The sequence below is a fragment of the Leuresthes tenuis genome, unplaced genomic scaffold (genome assembly GCF_036924035.1).
Source record: "Leuresthes tenuis unplaced genomic scaffold, fLeuTen1.0.hap1 SCAF_19, whole genome shotgun sequence".
In the NCBI taxonomy this organism is placed as follows: Eukaryota; Metazoa; Chordata; class Actinopteri; order Atheriniformes; family Atherinopsidae; genus Leuresthes; species Leuresthes tenuis.
This window is the reverse complement of record NW_027325373.1, coordinates 15474818-15493808: the sequence shown is the minus strand read 5'-3', so window position 1 is coordinate 15493808 and position 18991 is coordinate 15474818. Positions and strand designations below refer to the sequence as shown.

The 18991-nt window shown below is 38.1% G+C and overlaps 1 protein-coding gene across 8 annotated transcripts in view; it reads left to right on the top strand.

Annotated features, from left to right (window-relative positions):
- Nucleotides 1–18991, top strand: part of mapk10 (mitogen-activated protein kinase 10) — a 40268-nt gene that overhangs the window by 10280 nt on the left and 10997 nt on the right. For 6 of the 8 annotated variants that reach the window (XM_072371718.1, XM_072371716.1, XM_072371717.1 and 3 more), the window contains exons 2-8: nucleotides 3345–3416; nucleotides 5468–5637; nucleotides 9947–10076; nucleotides 10552–10610; nucleotides 11043–11181; nucleotides 12664–12829; nucleotides 13449–13520. In XM_072371718.1, the coding sequence (XP_072227819.1) occupies nucleotides 3345–3416; nucleotides 5468–5637; nucleotides 9947–10076; nucleotides 10552–10610; nucleotides 11043–11181; nucleotides 12664–12829; nucleotides 13449–13520 (808 nt within the window). Of the gene's footprint in view, nucleotides 1–3344; nucleotides 3443–5467; nucleotides 5638–9946; nucleotides 10077–10551; nucleotides 10611–11042; nucleotides 11182–12663; nucleotides 12830–13448; nucleotides 13521–18991 lie in introns of all 8 variants that reach the window. The other 2 variants (XM_072371720.1, XM_072371719.1) reach the window with 2 other exon arrangements.

Here is an 18991-nt window from a genome sequence, read left to right as displayed (position 1 = left end):
GGAAAACATTCGAGCCTACAAGTGGTATATTATATTCTAGATTATCGCGCTACCTTAGTGCCAGGACTGATTCAGTGTTGACCTGTCAGATTAATAGCAAATATCGTAGTGGCCATTGCGGACACTCTGACATCCTGTCAAACATTCAGCTGTGCTGTGACTTTACTATTGGGGCTTGAGGGACTGTGAATGAAGTATTGATCGGGTGTCCTCATAACCTCACCCTTACCTGTGCCTTATTTCTCACTCTTTATTTATGTCTTCTCATCTCTTCTTCCCGTCTCAGATGACAATTCAATTTGTGAATGACTGCTAATTCAAATCTCCTTTTTGATAGCACACATTGAAATGGTTTGTACACAAGCCCCACACCCAGTGTTGAAATGTGGACTGTCAGACTGGCCTGCTGAGTAAAAAGGAGAAAAAAGCCAAACCAGAAATATCCAACTTCTGTGTCCCACTTCTCTTTTCTCAAAGCTGCTCTTCTCCCTTTGGGGTTAGCATAGACATCAAAGCTAAACTAGTGACAGTATTACAGGACTGACTGAGCAACTGGCTATTATCCATTTATGTCCAGAAAGTTCTAAATATTCCTCCTTGGAGGAAATTGCAAAGCTAGATCCTCTCATTTTCTGTGCAAGATTTTGTGAAAGATCAGGACATCCTCCAAACTCTTGCTGGGTTTATGACAACACACCTTCTTAATGGACTCGGAAAAAAGATATTACATATAAAATTCTAATGCCATCATTAACACCACGTACCATACAGAGAACATGGTCATTAGCACACTGGGAGCTTCATTACCTGGAAAACCCTTGAAGTCATTGTGGGCGAAAGCTGCAGTCTCTCTCTCTCTCCTGCTTAATGTAGGCGCTGCAGCCATTCAGAGCTTTGTTTCGTCTTTCTGTTATTCTGCTTCTCATATCTGCTGACAAAAAGCTCCAGAAAATTGGGACAGCTACATTTAAACCAAATTGACCCATTAGCTCCTCTTTCAGAGCTAAAGCCTCCCAGCTTGCTGAAAATCCTGTCCCAGGTTTTATGCAAATGCAATCTCCAGCACTGGCTCTTCCAAAGCTGATTTCTTCTGTGATAAGAGAATTAAAATACATTCCTGTGAAACTGTGCTATCTTTTCAGTGTCTAAAGATCATAGATCCTCTGAAGGTTGAGAGGGTTAATGTGTTCAGTGGCTTAGTGTCAAAGTGTGACTTTGGATTTTGTGCATACAATGTCAAATTGGATAATTGATGCCAGTTTTTCATATATTTGTGGTGCTATGCAGTCACAAATGCATGTTGTTGCACATCTCATATGAAATAGATTATGAGGACTCAATATATAATTGTAAAGAACAACTGCATATGTATATTACAAGTATAAATGTCTGAAGAAAAACACAAAAATACAACATCACAACAGTTTCAGAAGGTAATCAAATGAATTTATTTGAAACTGGTGTTCAGACTTTAGCTGGAGATACAGATATTTTTGTGCAGCACTGGGGTGGCTCTACTACGTAGCGGGATTGATTGACTTTGCCAGATAACCTCAGGTTCAGCTCTGGATTTTCAGTATTTCAAAGTTGGTGCACTTCTCACTGTGGTGTATCACCATGGCAACTTATGCTGGAAACTTACCTGCTTTGGGGGTGTGCACTATGAAGCGAATTCAACAAAGCCCAGCTCTCTTTGTGTGAACTGGTTCAACAAAACCTAAACTGCCTCACAGCAAAAGGGTTCCTAGTTTGAATCCCGGGTTGGGCCATTCTGTTGGGAGTTTGCATGTTCTCTCTGTGCATGCACAAGTTCTCTTTGGGCACCCTGGCTTCTTCCTACAGTCCAAAAAACCTGCATGTTAGGTTCATTTTAGATTCTAAATTGACCTCAGGAGTCAGTGTGAGCATTCATTGTTGTATGTCTCAGTGTTGGCCCTGTGAGAGACTGCCGACTAGACGTCTGATGGTAATCTCGACTGATGGTAACTAGGCTCAAAATACTTTAAGCGTGTATGGAAAATGGTTAGAATAGTGGCTTTGTGCACTGCATTATAGAGGATCGCTATGATGTTTATAGGCTGAATATAAAGCTAAAATGAGCCACTATGTGTGTTAGTCTATGAAGATGCATTTTATGAATGATGAAAGGAAAATCATGTCGTGGAATTTAGCTGAATGGGTATGATTTATGTCTGGAAATGAAAGAAATGACAGTTTTTTGATGCTGTCATGCTGACCTGTACGCCACACAGTTCAGTTTAGATCTTCATTCATTAGATGATTACTCTGTCATTGTTGATTTTACAGCTAGATAAACCTTTTGGAGTGGGGGTGTCCTAACCCTTAACCTAACTTGTTTAAATTTGAAAAGGGAGGGTGTACCCTGCTGCAATAAGAGCTCTGTTGGGATTGTAACCATTTCAAAAGTTTTGGAAATCCACCTTTAAACTAGAGAAATAAGACATGAATTAGAAATTCTGTGTTAAAGGTATTCAGCAGTATTTATCAAATTGAAAAATTTTTCAACAGCTACTGTTGTTGTAAGCCTGGTTGGTAGCAATCATCTAACTACTGACAGAAAAATGGACAGAGGCTGGCTTCTCACCTATTCCCAGACTTCATGCTAAGCATAGCTAACTGAGAGAATGTTGGGAGATAATGTTGCCCACATCGAGCTTTAAAGAAAAAAAGTCAAGCTATAACATTTAGGGGCTCATACAATTAGAATATAGAGATAGAAGTTCTTCAATCTGGATGGAATCTGTCTTGATGTACTTAAGAGGAAGTCATTAACAAATATTATCATAACTCCTCTGTAGTGCCAGGTTTTCATGTCAACCAAGCCTCTTAGAAAACAAAGACACTGATCATTCTAATTTTGCTGTGTTTTTCTCTAATGAAGAATTGCTGTATTTGTTTATTTTCACTGAGGAGTGGGTAGGGGTGACTTGCAGATTTTCTCCTTTTTATTGGGAATAATGGGATCAGAAAGAGAGGAAAAAACATTGTGAATTACTGGGAGGATTCAATTCCACTGCAGGATTAATGAAATGATGAAATTACTTTCAAGACAAACTTTCAAGAAGTATTTTGTGAGACAGGCTGTAACGAAATAAACCTTTTTTGCATTATATAAATACCAATCGAGATGAAGATGAACCCATGCAGCATGTATTTCTATTTTGTCCTATTTAATCTAGAGACAGTTCGTGTCTCCAGTCAGCTAAATTGCCATCACGTATATGAAAAAATTGCAGCTCAGATATTGAAAATTCCTGTCACTCATGTCCTCTCCACACATGCTTCCTCGCTGACTCTGCTTCGCCTCCATTTGTGTCTTTCAGGTATTTATGAGCAGACATTTCTTATATAACTGCAGCCAACCAGTCCTGGATGTGAAGATAGCTTTTTGTCAGGTGTGTGTTCCTTACAGGTAAAAAAGGTACAGTATTCATTCCCTTCCATTTCCCTCTCTTCGATCTGCATGTTTTGCTCTTGTTTTTGTGTATACAGAATGAACTAACTCTGCAGTGGTTTGTTCTCACAAACATTAGCATAATTGAATTCATAATGAAGGCATCCACAAAATGTGTTTGATTTGGTGTAAATATCCTTTGGGAATATTTTTTCAGAGGTTGAAGAGCTTTTATTTGGGGTTGATAATTGATTATGCAAAGTAGAAATAATTCAGATCCAATTTTCTTCTCAAGTTCAATACCTCAGGTGTTTATCTTTAGCTGAGATATTCGCTACACTCACGTTTAATTGTCTGCCTCCAATTGACCTTGGGCAGTGCAAATGCTGAACTAATTTGGAAACTACAAATCAATATTTCTAGTATGTGTGTGAAGACTGCTACTAGCTACTCCATTGTAGCTCCAATTACTCAGGCGCTTTTACGGGAATGTTTGCATTATATATATGTGGCTGGGTAGTAGCCACTATAGGTACTAAAGGCTGTAAAGTACAGAAAACAATCTAAAGTATTGAAACAATTAGATCCTAAGTTTGGATGACCTGTTAGCCGTATCAATTATATCTGCCTTTTATCTTATTTCTACGGCAAGGAAGTGTTTCAAACTTGCTATTACATAGAAGTAGAATAGTTTAGTTTGTTTCATGAGCTGCAGTGTAATTACCAATTCTGTAAATAACTTAATGAATATTTTTTGGGCCACTATTTGCATGTCTGCTTTGCTCAAGTAATTACAGACCGATAATAGTGTGCAAATTTGTAAAAGAATAATGTCTTTAGCAATGTGAAGGCATTAGTTGCACTAATATAATTACTTGTCTACTACACAAGCTATATTTTTGCATGGAAACTGTGTGTGTGTAAACTTGTGATATTGTGTGCCCAGTTATGTGCTATGTTGTTATGCTGATTTTATTATGATAAAACGTAAATATGCCATCTTTCAATTCCAAGGTTTTGGATATGTGGACATAATAAGAAGCCACCTGGTCCTTACCAGGTTTTGAAATTAGTTAAATTCAGCCAAGCTTTAGCTTTCGGACAGATGGCCTTAATCTAGAATGCTTTAGTGCACACAGAAGTTCATGATTGACTCCAAATTGTTTGACATTGTCTTTATAGCCCATGCCAAATTGATGGGCAACAACATTTGCTTCTGTCAGATCATTGCTGATATCTAGCAAACTGGCTAAACTTCTGTTTTTAAAGAGATTAAGTGCGTTTGATTAGCATCGCCTGCCTGCTGCTTATTCCAATGGAAGCAATAAGGGTGTGCTTAGTTTTTCACTCACTGCCTCCACAGTTTGGCTTAGTTTTTGCTGAATAGATAATTACATAGAGTAATGTTGGTTGTTCCTCTGAGTTTGTATTTACCTGATCTTACCCGTACTTACTTTTCCTGTGACTCTGCCCTTCAGCAAATGAATTGTTTTAAGTACCAACGTACATTCATGTAGAAAGTATGCACATCCCATGGAAATGATTGGCTCTTCCAATAATTATCAGTGGGTGCTAACCAGTCTGATATGCTTAGTCAAATGGAATTCCAGTTTATCTAATTAATCCAGGAATATAGTTAATTGTTTTATTCAAGATAACAATAAGGACCCCAACATTTCATCACAGGAGACAAAGGTTATTTTTGCAGCTTTTGGGGTTAAAGTGTTGTATCTGCTCACAATAAATATGATGCAACCTACTTTTAGTTTCAGTTATGCAGTGTGTCCTTAGGTGTTTATTAAACCACCTTTATCTGTAGGCACTAGCTCAAAGAAGATGAAATGTGTCTTCTTAGATATGTTGAAAGTGTTCACAGTTTCCATGGAGTGTGCTTACTTTTTTTTAACTTTTTCATTGTATACTGATTGTTTACCGTCAGTTTAGATCTGATGATTCTTTTTCAGATGTTTTGTTACTTTGTCAGGCAAGAATACTCATGAATCATCCTGAGCATCACTGACAAGACTTCTCTGTTATGTTTGTCTTATGCAGGGTTTTGGAAAACAAGTGGATGTGTCATATATTCCAAAACATTACAACATGAGCAAAAGCAAAGTGGACAACCAGTTCTACAGTGTGGAAGTGGGTGACTCTACCTTCACAGTTTTAAAACGTTACCAGAATTTAAAGCCCATTGGCTCTGGAGCTCAGGGAATTGTCTGGTAAGTTCTCAACAGTGCATCTCTTTATGAGCTCTTTTATATCGTATCATGCTATTTGATGAACCACTCAGTAGCATTTAGTGTGTGATTGTTTAATTTAACTGTTAGCTGCATGTCTAATTGTTCTGTTGTTTATTGCCACAGGATATTATGAAGATAGGGGAGTGGACAAAGTGGAAGAGTGTATTAAGTTTCCATGATTAATCCTTGTCATTTGGGAATAGGAAAGCCTTTTTTCAGTTCTTCTGAAAACCCTAGCGTGGTTTAATCGAGGCCAGACCAATCACAGCATTTAAAAGCATAAATCATAGCCACGTCACAAAGGAGAAATAAAAGAAAAATAATCAAAAGCACTTTATGAGCTCAAGAAGAATAAACTTATTTAAGCATTTATTAATAATTTGGACAAACTTTTATATAAATAGGAACAGCATAAGCAGCTTAATATCAATGTTTTCTGATACATTTAGATTTTTATTAAATTATGCACAAAAAAGAAAAGGCCCATGTTTTATAGTATGATCAATTTACAAGGTCAAATAAATCCTATCTGTCTGTGATGTTAGAACATCCCAGTGCTGACACGTGATTGCTGAGATTAAATACACTTGACATAATCCTCTGCAGTGCAGAATATCAAATCAGTGTGAAAAACAGATTAATCAAAAAGAGTAAATCTGGCACATTTAAGAAAGTTAGAAAATAGAGTGGTAACACACAGATAGGAAACCTGCTAGTATATGTATCAAAGATGGTTATGACTAATGGAACAAGTGGCAGTTAGTAACTAAAACCTGGGTTGAAACAGGAACAGGAAGCAAAACTAAACAAAATCCACAAAATAAAAGAGGAAATGAGTTAATAAAACACTTAGTTTTACTATTACTATGACATTATCATAGGTAAATTATTGATGGAAAATGAAAAACATTGAAATATTTGATCTCTCAACTGATGAAGTAGATATTAAGGCCGTCGATTATAAAGAATAGTTAAACTGAAAATTAAAAAATATATCTTTATATCAGTACAACGATTGCATCCAAGTCTTCTCTAGTGTTTTGCATTAGAAGCTACCAATTTAGGAACATTAGAAATAATCTCTATAAACTAAAATAAACAAAAAAAAAAACAGTGAAAGAACATTTATTTGAAGGATCAAGATGTCATGATTTTGTCACAGGTGTGGAGATTGCTCTCCGGGCAGCTGATGGTGCATTTTGTATTTCAAATGTGGATGAATAGGACATAAGGGTCTCAGAGGATGGGCCCTTGAATTAATTCTTAATCCAGATTGCAGATATCTTGTATTCATTGTAATTCACCTCACGTCTGCCTTGTCAGAATGCAGTGGAACGACTGCCAAGGCTCTACTTAAAGGAATGCATCTTACAGTCTCTGTCAAGCGAGCAAACAGACCTATAAGTCATATACATGTTAATGTTGTGTCACTGCGGTATATATATATCTCTCAGAAACCTTCACTGGGATGATCCAGCTTGACAAGTTTGATTTCAGCGTGTCTTCTATAGCGTATGAAGACTCACTGGCTCTCAACAGCCCTGCCCTCTACTCACCCTCTTTCATTGTCCTTCCTGTGCTTCCCATGCCCTCAGTTCTTCTATCTTTCCGTGTCAAAGCGATTTATTGCAGTAAAAAAGGAGCTTGGGCAAGCTGTGGCTGCTAATGCTGGGATTGTTCCCATTTGAGGGATATTGTTTAGGTGGATGGCAGGGAAAGCAAATCTAATTGAACCTTGCTCTGCTGTGTGCTGCTTGACTGTGCCCACAGCTGTCATCTGGTGTCATATGGCGGTGGAATTACCAAAGCAAAGCCACATAAAATCCCAGCGACTGATATAAAATCCTACTCATCTTTCAGATTAAGCACAGAAGTAGTCTCACTGAGACGCCAATAAATGCAACAGAATCCAACAAGACTGTGATAAGTGCATTTATGTAAGCTCGGAGAATGGTTTGCTCAGAATATGATAATAAAACATCTCGAAAAGTACTGTTTGTCATCTTCAGCATCATCCCCACATAATCACATTCACATAAACATCTTTCTGACTCAAGTTTTAAGTGACATCACAACAGCTAACAACAAAAAGGAAATTCAGAAAAAGAAAAGCAAAGAGATCCAAGAGCTTATCAGAGCTTAAGTCAGAAAACACACCTGCCCTTCTTATGCAATCAGTAGACTTGCCCCAGTAGCTATATGCTAATGAGGGTAAACACATTTAGCCTGTTTCAGTTAAGACTTATTCTCCCAATGTTGTGGCTCACAAACATCTCAATCTGTGTGCACCTCTGAGTCCTGTGCTTGGTCAGGATGAGGTCTCACAAGCATCTTAGGAGGGATGAAAGCTTTAAGTAGTTTAGCTGGTCATGACATCATCTTTCACTCAGCTAGAAAAACTGATGACTGGCTCAACTCCCCATTGGATAAATGCTTTTATCAAGCCTCCGCTGTTTCCATGGCCACATATCATCTCTGGCCTGCAGTCTCCGCAGAGACGTGATGGACCACAGCACATTCCTCCTGCCATTCGCAGTAGGTCCACATACAGATGAAACTCAGTGTATACCATCTTGGGAGGAGAGTTTATCACAAAAGCCACACAATATGATATGGCATTTTTATGGCTGCTTTTTCTGTGTTGCTGTTCGTTGAAAGCTCACATAAAACAGTGCACAGAGCTTAAATCCCAGAGGTTCTCTGTGGTTGGAATTGTGTCGAGTGAGCAAAGCAATCAGTCGACTAGCCAACAAAATGCTTTGAGCAACTATATGGAAAGAGATATAGACTCACTTTACCTAGAATTTATTAGGTTAGGTTACGGCAATATTTTTATCCATTTTTTGTCACAAAATATGTGACATTGCAAATTTAAAACTAGAGAAATCAGTGTATGAAAACTCAAAACTTTTTTTTCAGGAGAAGGTGGTGATAAAACAATTGTAAACATGTCACTGTCACAACTTTGTCGCAACTTTCCTTAAAAGTGTTGCTTGCATCAGATTCAAAAGGAGTATATATTTAAAAGAAGCAGTTTTAAAGGAGACACATTGCCCTTTCATTACAACTTGTTGCAATTTTCTGACGTTTTTCTGAAACGTCTGTGACATGCTTGTCCAAAATACCACAGGGAGACACTACTACAGCTCCCTTTTCAACAATGAATTTACAGCTCTTTTGATGGCAACTGGTTTTAGGGAGTTGAGTGGGTCATTAGATTCTTCTCCTCTCTTCTGCAGGGTCTGCCTCTTTTAAGAGCCGTCCCGGAAATTTGGACGCAAATTACACGCAGTAACCCTTGAAGCACATTATTAAAGTATGACTGAGCAAACACTACTGACCCTGAGACACTAGCGCACACAGCAAACTAAGGTCTCGGACTACCTACATTTCCCTTGTCTGTAGTTAAACCACAAACAGTTTAAGATGATCATTCTTTTAGATACAGGTGAGTTGAGCATTGGGCTGGCCAGATTCTGTACCACAGAATCTAACGGCCAGCTGGCAGTGTTACTCCTGGCAAAAAGCAAGAGACTTCCAACTATCCACTGTATCTTTACTTCGAATGCAGCATTCTTTGAAGTTGTGGATCCCCTACAACTCTAAACGGCTCATGGAACACATTTTCAAATAAAGGCCCGAAGCAAAGCGACAGGGTTATGTTTTGTGAAAGATTTTGAGTTGGTAGTGGCTTCATACACCCAAATAAATGCTCTCAAGCACAGAAAAAAGTTTTTTCCATAATATTGTATGTCCCTTTTAGATGATTTACAGAGAACTACATTCAGATTTGTTTTGACAACTGTTTTTGAGTGGGCGGCATTTGATTTACTTTAATTATGTTTAAAAATCTGTTGCCATGGTCACTGCAAATGTGAAGTCACTGAAAAGTAAAAGTCTGTTTTCATTGGAACTTGAAATGTGGAGAACTGGCAGCTTGATTCTGTCTAAAGATAAATACATCTGCTTGCCGGCATTTCTGCAGCTTGCAAATTAACACATTTAATCCATACGTGCTGATGTCCACGATAGCTTGTATTACTTTCAAGGATGAAAATAAATGTTTTAGACAGTAATCTGCATCTGTTACCTTTTCTTTGATTAGTTGGTGATGTGAAAAATCGCTTATTTTGCTTTTGTGAGCAGTGACATTTACCATGGATTGTCACGGTGTCATGCAATCACACACACACACACACACACACACACACACACACACTCAGTCACAGACAACCATCCCGCGATGAATGCTAAAAGAATACTGATGATTGTGTATTTTTCTCTGCAGTGCGGGCTATGATGCTGTCCTCGACAGAAACGTAGCCATTAAGAAACTGAGCAGACCCTTCCAGAACCAGACCCATGCCAAGAGGGCATATCGGGAATTGGTGCTCATGAAATGCGTCAATCACAAAAATGTAAGGGTTTTATTATTATGAATATTATTATTATTTGTCTGAGTGGCAGCAAAGGAAGGAAAGGAAAATCTGTCAAAACCCCCAGTTTATGTCTATTTCTGGCACCCATTAAGTCCCCCCACAACAAAAAGCAGACAAGCCCCAGCAATGGTGTGACCGTGCTAAATTCCAAGCCGTCAGAATTGTACCAAACTGGCAGGAGAGGGAAACAGAAAGCTCTTCGAGGCATGGATGTAATCACTACTGCCGCAGTTTGTGCTCTTCTGTCTTTCTTTATCCCGTCGTCCACATTTTTCCTCCTCTCTTTTGTTCCACTTCACTTCTTCGTATCACTCTTTCTCTCACTCAGCAACGTCCTTTATCAGTGTCATTGCCAGCTTACATCTAACTGCCCCTGTATTCCCTAGCTTTCACTGCATTTGTGGTTCATTTAATTACAGTATGTTTATCCTCTACATGCTCTTTTCTCTTTCAGATCATCAGTTTATTAAATGTCTTCACACCACAGAAATCATTAGAGGAATTCCAAGATGTGTAAGTAAAGTATAATCTTTGCACTATTCAAATGAAATTAAAAATGTTCATATATCTCTTGTAACAGGCAAGAAATGTACTTGTTTTTGTTTCAGCTGTACAATAGATAAATACAATAGAAAAGAAGGGAACTGATTTTATTACTCATTGTGCACCCTCATTTGTGCGAACACAACCATTGAAGTGTAGTCAGTGAAAGTACTCTAGGTGTAATCTGAAGCTGCCTGAAGTATCGTGTTGTCATACTGAATGATAAATGAGGCTGTCCACTTTAAGAATACCTCTCTGCTTTTTTTCTTCTTCATTTGTTCAGAAATGTTAGAAACGCTGCTGGTTGCAAACAGCTAGCTCATCAAATGTCAAACAACTCACCATTTAGTCATCCGACACTTCTGCCTACCACTAATGCATGAATAAATGTTCTTTTCTCAGGTACCTAGTGATGGAGCTTATGGATGCCAACTTGTGTCAGGTGATTCAGATGGAGCTTGACCATGAGAGAATGTCCTACCTGCTCTACCAGATGCTGTGTGGTATCAAGCATCTGCACTCGGCCGGCATAATCCACAGGGTAAGACAGCAACATAGATCCTCTTCTTGTTTACCTGCTGAACTTGGTCACTAAGAGTGATCTGAGAGACTGTGTCCTTTTTAATGCACATTAGACTCTACTGGTAGAACAGGAAGGGGGATGTTTGGTACAAAGTATGTGTTACTGCGATCAGCTGAAGAACACCCAGCCTCGAAAAACAAACCAATGCAGGAAAATGTCACAGATAAAAAGGGTAGAAGTTTGTAACATCACCATGAAACTTCCCCAGTTGATTAATTACACTGAGATGATCATTTAATTACTTCTGATGATTTATCTATCACGCTTCATTAATTACTAAGTTTTTCAAAAATGTAATCTGTAAATATTGAAATAAGTCGTCATCTTGCTCAAATTGCAAACATTTTCAGAACAAAACTCCTAACATTAGATAAAATCATTCAAAATTCTGTATACATCTGTTGACGTATAAGAGTTTGAAGTTTTTATAGAAATGACTAAGTCAGAAAATAGTGTTAACAGCACAACAGTAAAGGTAAACAGGCACATCCCATTTTTGCCATTTCTAGGGATCTAATTGAAATCAGGTTAAAAAAAACATGAACAATCTCTTTGAAAACAAACAAAGCCAGAACAAGCATCTAGTCATAAAATGACTAGAAGAGCCTTTAGAAATGCCATACACCTACTATATATATAACAAAGTACAGACAAAACTTTTAACTATTACATATCACAAAGAAACATCCCCATTTAGTTATTTACATTCAACAATAATCTTTGTGTTCCAGTTTTTTTAAATAAAATTGTATGTTTTTTATGAATCTGATTAAATATTAGATTAATATTATTCATACATCAATTTGCACGAAAGTCTTAATAACAACGTTTGGTAAAATAAGCACTTTAACGTACACTTTAAATACTTTTTTTTATCATCAGTCTCCAAGAGGATGTATTACTTAACTTGTGTTATTAGCTTAAAATCTGAAAACACAGTTTTTGTCCATATTGTCCTGCCCAAATTCACACTGGCTTCACTTTTCAGACCTTGAGGTCACATTTGTTTATAGTCTATGGCAAAGACATTATCGCAGACCACAGTTTTTAACCTGTGTTAAACAAACAAGTTCTAACATCTTATTTGAGTTTTTGAGCCACTGATGGGTTTTTTTTCAGTTGATTTCCTCTTGTTTCCACTCTCTGTGCTTAGTTACCCTTTATGCCCTGGCTGTAGATGTATTGTACATCATGGAGAGAGGCAAAAAGTAATATTGATCTTCCGGTCTAACTGTCTGCCAGAAAGAAAATAAGCAAAGACCTCAAAGATGATTAACTGTTCCTCTAATTGAAAAGTTTGAATATTGGGCAGCCGTATATTTTAATGACTTGCATCCATACATCACTGTTGATTATTTTTAACTGAACTAAATGGCAACCACTGAAAATCTATATGTATAAAAAAATGTCTAAATTGCATATTCTCTTCCCCCTTTCCAGGATCTCAAACCAAGCAATATAGTGGTGAAATCAGATTGCACCCTGAAGATCCTGGACTTTGGTCTGGCCAGGACTGCAGGCACCAGTTTCATGATGACACCGTATGTGGTGACGCGATACTACAGAGCCCCGGAGGTCATCCTGGGAATGGGATATAAAGAGAATGGTGAGAATGACTCATAACTGTTTGCACAATCACATTCGCATACCTCTAAACTATTTGTCTCTGAGAGCTGTGTGTATTTTTAGGGTCCAAACTCTTCCCTTTACGAGTAATTGCAGTGGGAGAGACAGCAGGAGCCTCTGACTCTCAATCTTGTTTACTGTTTACGATCAGGGAAAAAAAAAAAAAGAGGACATAATTAACAACCTCATCAGCAGCTCTTGTTGAAGTGCACTTGAACTAGCAAGAAATGAAGTGCTGAAGGGATGAGTCACTGATAAAAAGCCCCCAGAGCATCACGGCAGGTGACTGAACGTCGGCCTTGCTAAGACTCATTAGCCAGAGTCCTCTCAAGAATGGCAGCCAGTGGCCCTCAAAGCTTTGAATTTTCTGCAGCTTCTTAAAGTAGTCCTTCTGAAGGCTCTGCTTTTATCTATCTCTGTTTTTCCTGCAGCTCTCTGTCTATATATGCATTTCATATGTAACATGCCTTTTTACTAGATATTTCTCTGTTACCGAATAACAGCTAATCTCTGATGCTCACTGTGGATTACACTAACCTTTGCTTTCCCCTCTTTTCTTTGGCTCCCTCCCCGTCTCACCCTCACCTCTATGTGTGCAGTGGATATTTGGTCGGTGGGGTGCATTATGGGAGAAATGGTCCGCCACAAAATCCTTTTCCCTGGTCGGGACTGTATCCTTGTTAACACACAGAGACATTACTGATGGTAACCTTACCTTATTAACTTGTTTAATCTCTGCTCAAAATGATCAGTGATGATTGCTTTAAATTACAACCATAAATGTTGGGCTTGAAGACAAGTTTAGCAGATTTTAAATAGTTAAATAAGAGATAAATGAAGAGATAATATATCTATATATATCTTTATATCTATATAGATATATATTAGATGGTACTTTGACTAATTTCTGCTTAAATCTTGTCATTTTATATTTTCTTATAGTCACACTTTGTTTGGCAGGCCTGATGTTTACTGTATGTTACAGAGGTGAACTAAACAACTCTCACATCTGGCTGACTTTATAACTCAATGCCAACATATCTTCTCTTAACACTTTTCATATGACCTCAGATTTCTTTTCAGTCTCATGTATTCTGGGAAGAGGGATTTCTGTCTCAACCTTGTCTCTGAATTTTAGTGTATACTTTGTATGTGTGTGTGTGTGGGGGGGCTTCTATCACGTGTGTTCTCTTGCAGTCATGATGTGTAATTGCAGTAAATTACTGTTAGTAGTTTGGGTAAACTGCCCTTGTGCTATTTTTCCCCGAAAGTGTTAACATATGAAGTGCAGCTCCCTACCTAAGAGCTCCTACACCTGTGATTCATAACATTCAGTTATTACTCTTTAGCATGTTTACAGTAATGACGGTTTAGTCAAAGCTATTAGTTTGTGTAAGTATGATTAAACGGTTGGCCTATTAGCATGCTAGCATTATAAAAAAAAAAAGAAAACAAAACAACACTATTGAGAAATGTAGAAATATATACCAAAAGGTTCAGTCACATACATCAAAGTGCACATCTTTGAACAATTACAGCATTTCAAAGTTGGCAAGAAGAGTGTCCCCTCTTATGAGCAATCAAAAACAAAAACATATGAGAGACTATATTGAAAATATAGCCCACAACACAGAGCAACAAAAGTAAAAACACCTGTGACCACTGGCACACAAGCTAGAAAACCTTTGATCAATGAGACAACACTGAATACACCTGTGATTTTCAATGAGCCTTACTGCATGTCAGCATCAAGCCACCGCATATAAAACAAGCAATACTTTTTGGTTTTTTAAAAAATGGAAAAGGATACTGGAAAAATCACATGAAATCAGAAGGCATTGAACGAACCACAGTCAGAGCAAAAGTGGCTGTTTCTCCACACTAGGCACATTGGGGAATATATGAATTTGTGACAAACAGCATGAAGAATGCTGCATGAAAACAACCTCTATGGATGCCTTGCAAAAAAAAAAAAAAAAAGAAAAAGCCTTGCATCTTCCTCAGCATATAATTCTATGATAAAAAAAACATGACAAGATAAATCATGGTAATTCACTCTTTGTTTAGCTGAGTGCAAGGTCATTTTTTTCCATCTGAAATGGGGTGTTTGGCATGAACCTGGACATGACCAGAGCAGTGAATGCATGTGAGCGATTGAACTGTGTAAGTACCTCCTTTGTGGGGGGCAACATTGATTTGATAGTTTCCCCACATAATGTTTATGAGTCAATGATGATGCTAAAAGATAATATGCCATGGATATGGTATGGGAAAGATATTTAAAAACTGCATGTTGAAAACTCTGTCCTCTGCATGCTGATTGTTTTATTGAGTTTTTAGTTCATGGTACTTGCCCAGCTATTTTATCTGTTTATCTGTAAAGTTAAAGGTGGCAAAATAAATAGCATAGATAATTAGCAACCTGTAACTTTAGTCAGTATTTTTATTTTGGTTGGTGATACCATTGTCAACCAACCGATGTACACAGACAATGTAGTGATTTTATTGTCTATATAGTGCTGCATTTCAACGGTTATTGAGTATTTCTCATGCATACTGCCCATTTGTGGCTGTGCAACAGAAAGAGCGATATGCAGAAACTCAATGTGGCATCTTGTGACAGAGTGATGCTACAGCTTCAGGTGCTACAATGAAGCAGTGCAAGCCAAATTTTTGTTAGTGTTGGCCTACCTACCTGTAGATGTAGAGTATGGGAAGGGTATTGGACTCTGCCAGCACAATTTCAACAATGACAAACCCTGCATTAAGCTCAGTTAGGTTCTACTCTATAATGTGGAACTATTGGCGTATTAGCCTTAGTGACGTTGTGGATTTTCTTTTCTTTTTCTCCTCTTTTTCTTTTGTTCTCAATGTTTGCTGTGGACCTGTGTGTAAAGTATTAGAGTAGAGTGAAATGTAGTTCTGACAGTTGAGCACAGAGATGGGAGTGTGATGATATGGGGCTGCATGGGTGCAAAAAGTGTTGCTGAGATTTTACATACGATCAACCTATTTTTCGGCTTAGAAATAATGCAGTTACTATAAGGTGTCACATTTTGACATTTAAGTGGTATACGGCAAAGGTTTTCTCACTTCTGTTGCCTACTTAAAATACTGAAGAGGGGTATGAATAAGGGTATATTCTATATACAACCAAATGTCAACTTATCCCATGGAAAGACAGTCACCAATAACAAATCCCTTCTATTTACATGCCCTTAATGTGTATGCAGACTGATATTATGCTGCCCTAGATTTGAATTCTTGTCCAAAGCTAATTAAAACACGTGAAGAAGTCACACTGTTATTTTGGGGATGAATGTGGGAATTGTAGTTTGAGTTTATCCAGTATACCCTAACACATGCACTGTGTATTGCTAAAAACCTACAGTAGACAGTTGTTATGTGAATGTATTTTCATGGCTTCTTCAAGATTTGTTTTTTCCGTCATAACAAATAGGATTAAAGTTTAGCGCCACAGACAGGGTATAAAGTCAGCGTGGGCTGCAAAAATGCGTGTATTCCCAAATGTTTCTGTGTGCAGAGCCAGTGTGAAACCTTTCAAATTCAAAACACTAAAATCTGTCATAGTGTAAAATGTGCACTGCTAATTCATGAATGGCTCATTTCTCTGTTGGAACCCCACACAAATCATTTACGTTTTTGCCTCGCTCCATAACGTAACTAATGTTCAGAAAACTAATGTATTTATAATCGCTGGAGGAAAAAAAGAGCAAGCAGAATGGAAACCATGTTCCACACAGCAGCAGCATACAATGACTATAGACGCAATAACTAAGAACCATTACATTTGTTACTTTACTGCAGCCTTCCTCTGTGCCCACCACAGTATTTGACAGCAAACACAGATTAATGACAATCGATGAATGCACAGCAGAGGGCTTCACATGTGGGTGGATGCATGGAGCATGAAAGACCCCTAAGGCATATGTGTTTTGTTTCTTTTTGGTCTTTATATAGTATTTATTGTCAGTAAGAGAAATGACCAGCCTGATCCTTTAAAGTGCCAATTTGTAAGTAGTTTAGAGCACTGGCATTGGCGGTGAGAAACACCAGTGTGTGTGCAGGTGTCTGTGGGGAATGCTCACTGCAGCCCTGAACATGCGGCCTCTGAAAGATTAATGCTCTGGACAACTAGAAAACCCTGCAATGAGCTCAGCAACATCTCTCTCCTTCTCTCTCTGCCTTCACTGAAATTTCCCTCATCTAATACTCCATCCTTTTTTTTACCCTTGATCAGTGAAGTGTTAGTCACCCTCACTTTTGTAAATCTTTTGCTCGTAGGTCAGTGGTGATTGGGTGTCTTGTTGTTGGTTATCTTAATTTACCTCATAGAATTACAGACCTGAAATACTGACCTGGCTAAAGTTATCTATACCTTATCTGGAATAGCAGTCTCTCCACACGGACAGGTCACGGTGCTGTAGGATTTATGTTACAAAACACCTCAGACATGCACACTATTCCAAGGTGATTATCCCTTGTGCTGACATCAGATGAAATTATCTTTTTTTTTTTTGAGTGGCGTATTTATAACAATTCACCCACAAATAAAACCTACTGCAAACCAACGGTAACACTCCTATTATATTAAATGACTTTAGTTAATTAAGTTAGTGTTAATGAAGGATTCTATTTCTGACGTAAACGCCAGCAGTGGTGTATATTGATTGAATCAAGTAAAAGTATTTATTGCAGATGATGACAAGGCATTTCAGGAAGCTCAGGAGCAGTATCCTCTGAGGTACAGAATAATCCCTTTGATGAGAATATTTTACATAGGCAAAGTAGCAATGCAGCACACAGAAGTAAAGAGGCAAAACTCCATATAATATGATATGATATATTATGGAATAAGCATAAGATATGTGCTTGAAATCCAATCACGAACCTTGTACAAAGATATTTCAATGCTATGCAGTTACAAGTTATCTAAGGAATGAGGATCTCAAGGTAAACAATGTAAATCATTTTAGAAGAGGGAAAAAGGAGGAGAATTCTTACATTGTGATACTGCAGAAGTCAAGATTAAAACAAATTTAGCAACTAATAAGAAACAAATGGACACTAACTGAGGAAATAAGAGTAGAACACATTTTTACACATTTTTACACATTTTTCACATTTTTACACATTGTATTAAATTACAATGTGAATGCAATGTGAAGGAGATGACTCCTGATGTAATGACAGTGAGTCATTGCCATAATCAACTGCCTTTGACTTCATAGAGCTTCATAGAGTTTCTTCTTTCACTCCGTTGCCTACTTGTCTAATCCTCATAACATTGTTTTCAGTGGCAGCAGGAAGCTGTTTTAAGCAGAAATGTGAACTCTACTAACCTTAAGCAGCTTGCATGGCACTGATCAGCAGAGATACATCTAGCGACTAGCCGGCAAACATTTAGCAGTTCTTGGACATAATGTACTTTCATCATGGCCAGAAACATGACATGTGTGTTTGTGCATGTGCCTATATGTGTTTGTGTGTGTGATCCCAGTGGACATGTGGTCAGTCGGCTGCATCTTTGGAGAGGTGATAAGAGGAACTGTGCTGTTCCCAGGGACTGACCGTATCCTTCCAACCCTCTGCCACCTCCTCATTCTGTTTCATATTTAAACTCTGGTGCATTTTGGCGAGAAAGCATTTCAAAATGTGAAGCGCTCCAAACACAATGGAGCATTATGCTTCTTGGCACTGACACAGTGAGGAAAAACACCTCAAGCTGTCTGAGTGAATCCAACCTCTTGCTGAAGAGCCTTGGATAAGAGCCTAAGTGAATGAAAAATGAGCCTTTCTGAGCACTGAGTTGATCATAAGCAATGTGCAGTGGACACTAAACAGAGGTGGAAGCATGAGGTGTTCCAATAAAATGAAGGAATAGGGGTCTCTGGTGGCCTTGGCAGTGAACTGCCTCAACTGGCGCCCTGTGCGAGAACATGCATAGGGGCGGGGTTACTTGCAGTGCTTTGAGCAGAAAGGTGGGAAATTTTGTTATCCACAGAAAATTGAAATAAAATTAGGCATGCCCCACAATTTTGCAAAAAATAGTCAGCTCTGTGCACACTTGTATACTCGATGTCTCAGTCAAACAAAACTCATATTCTCATTAGCAGGGTCA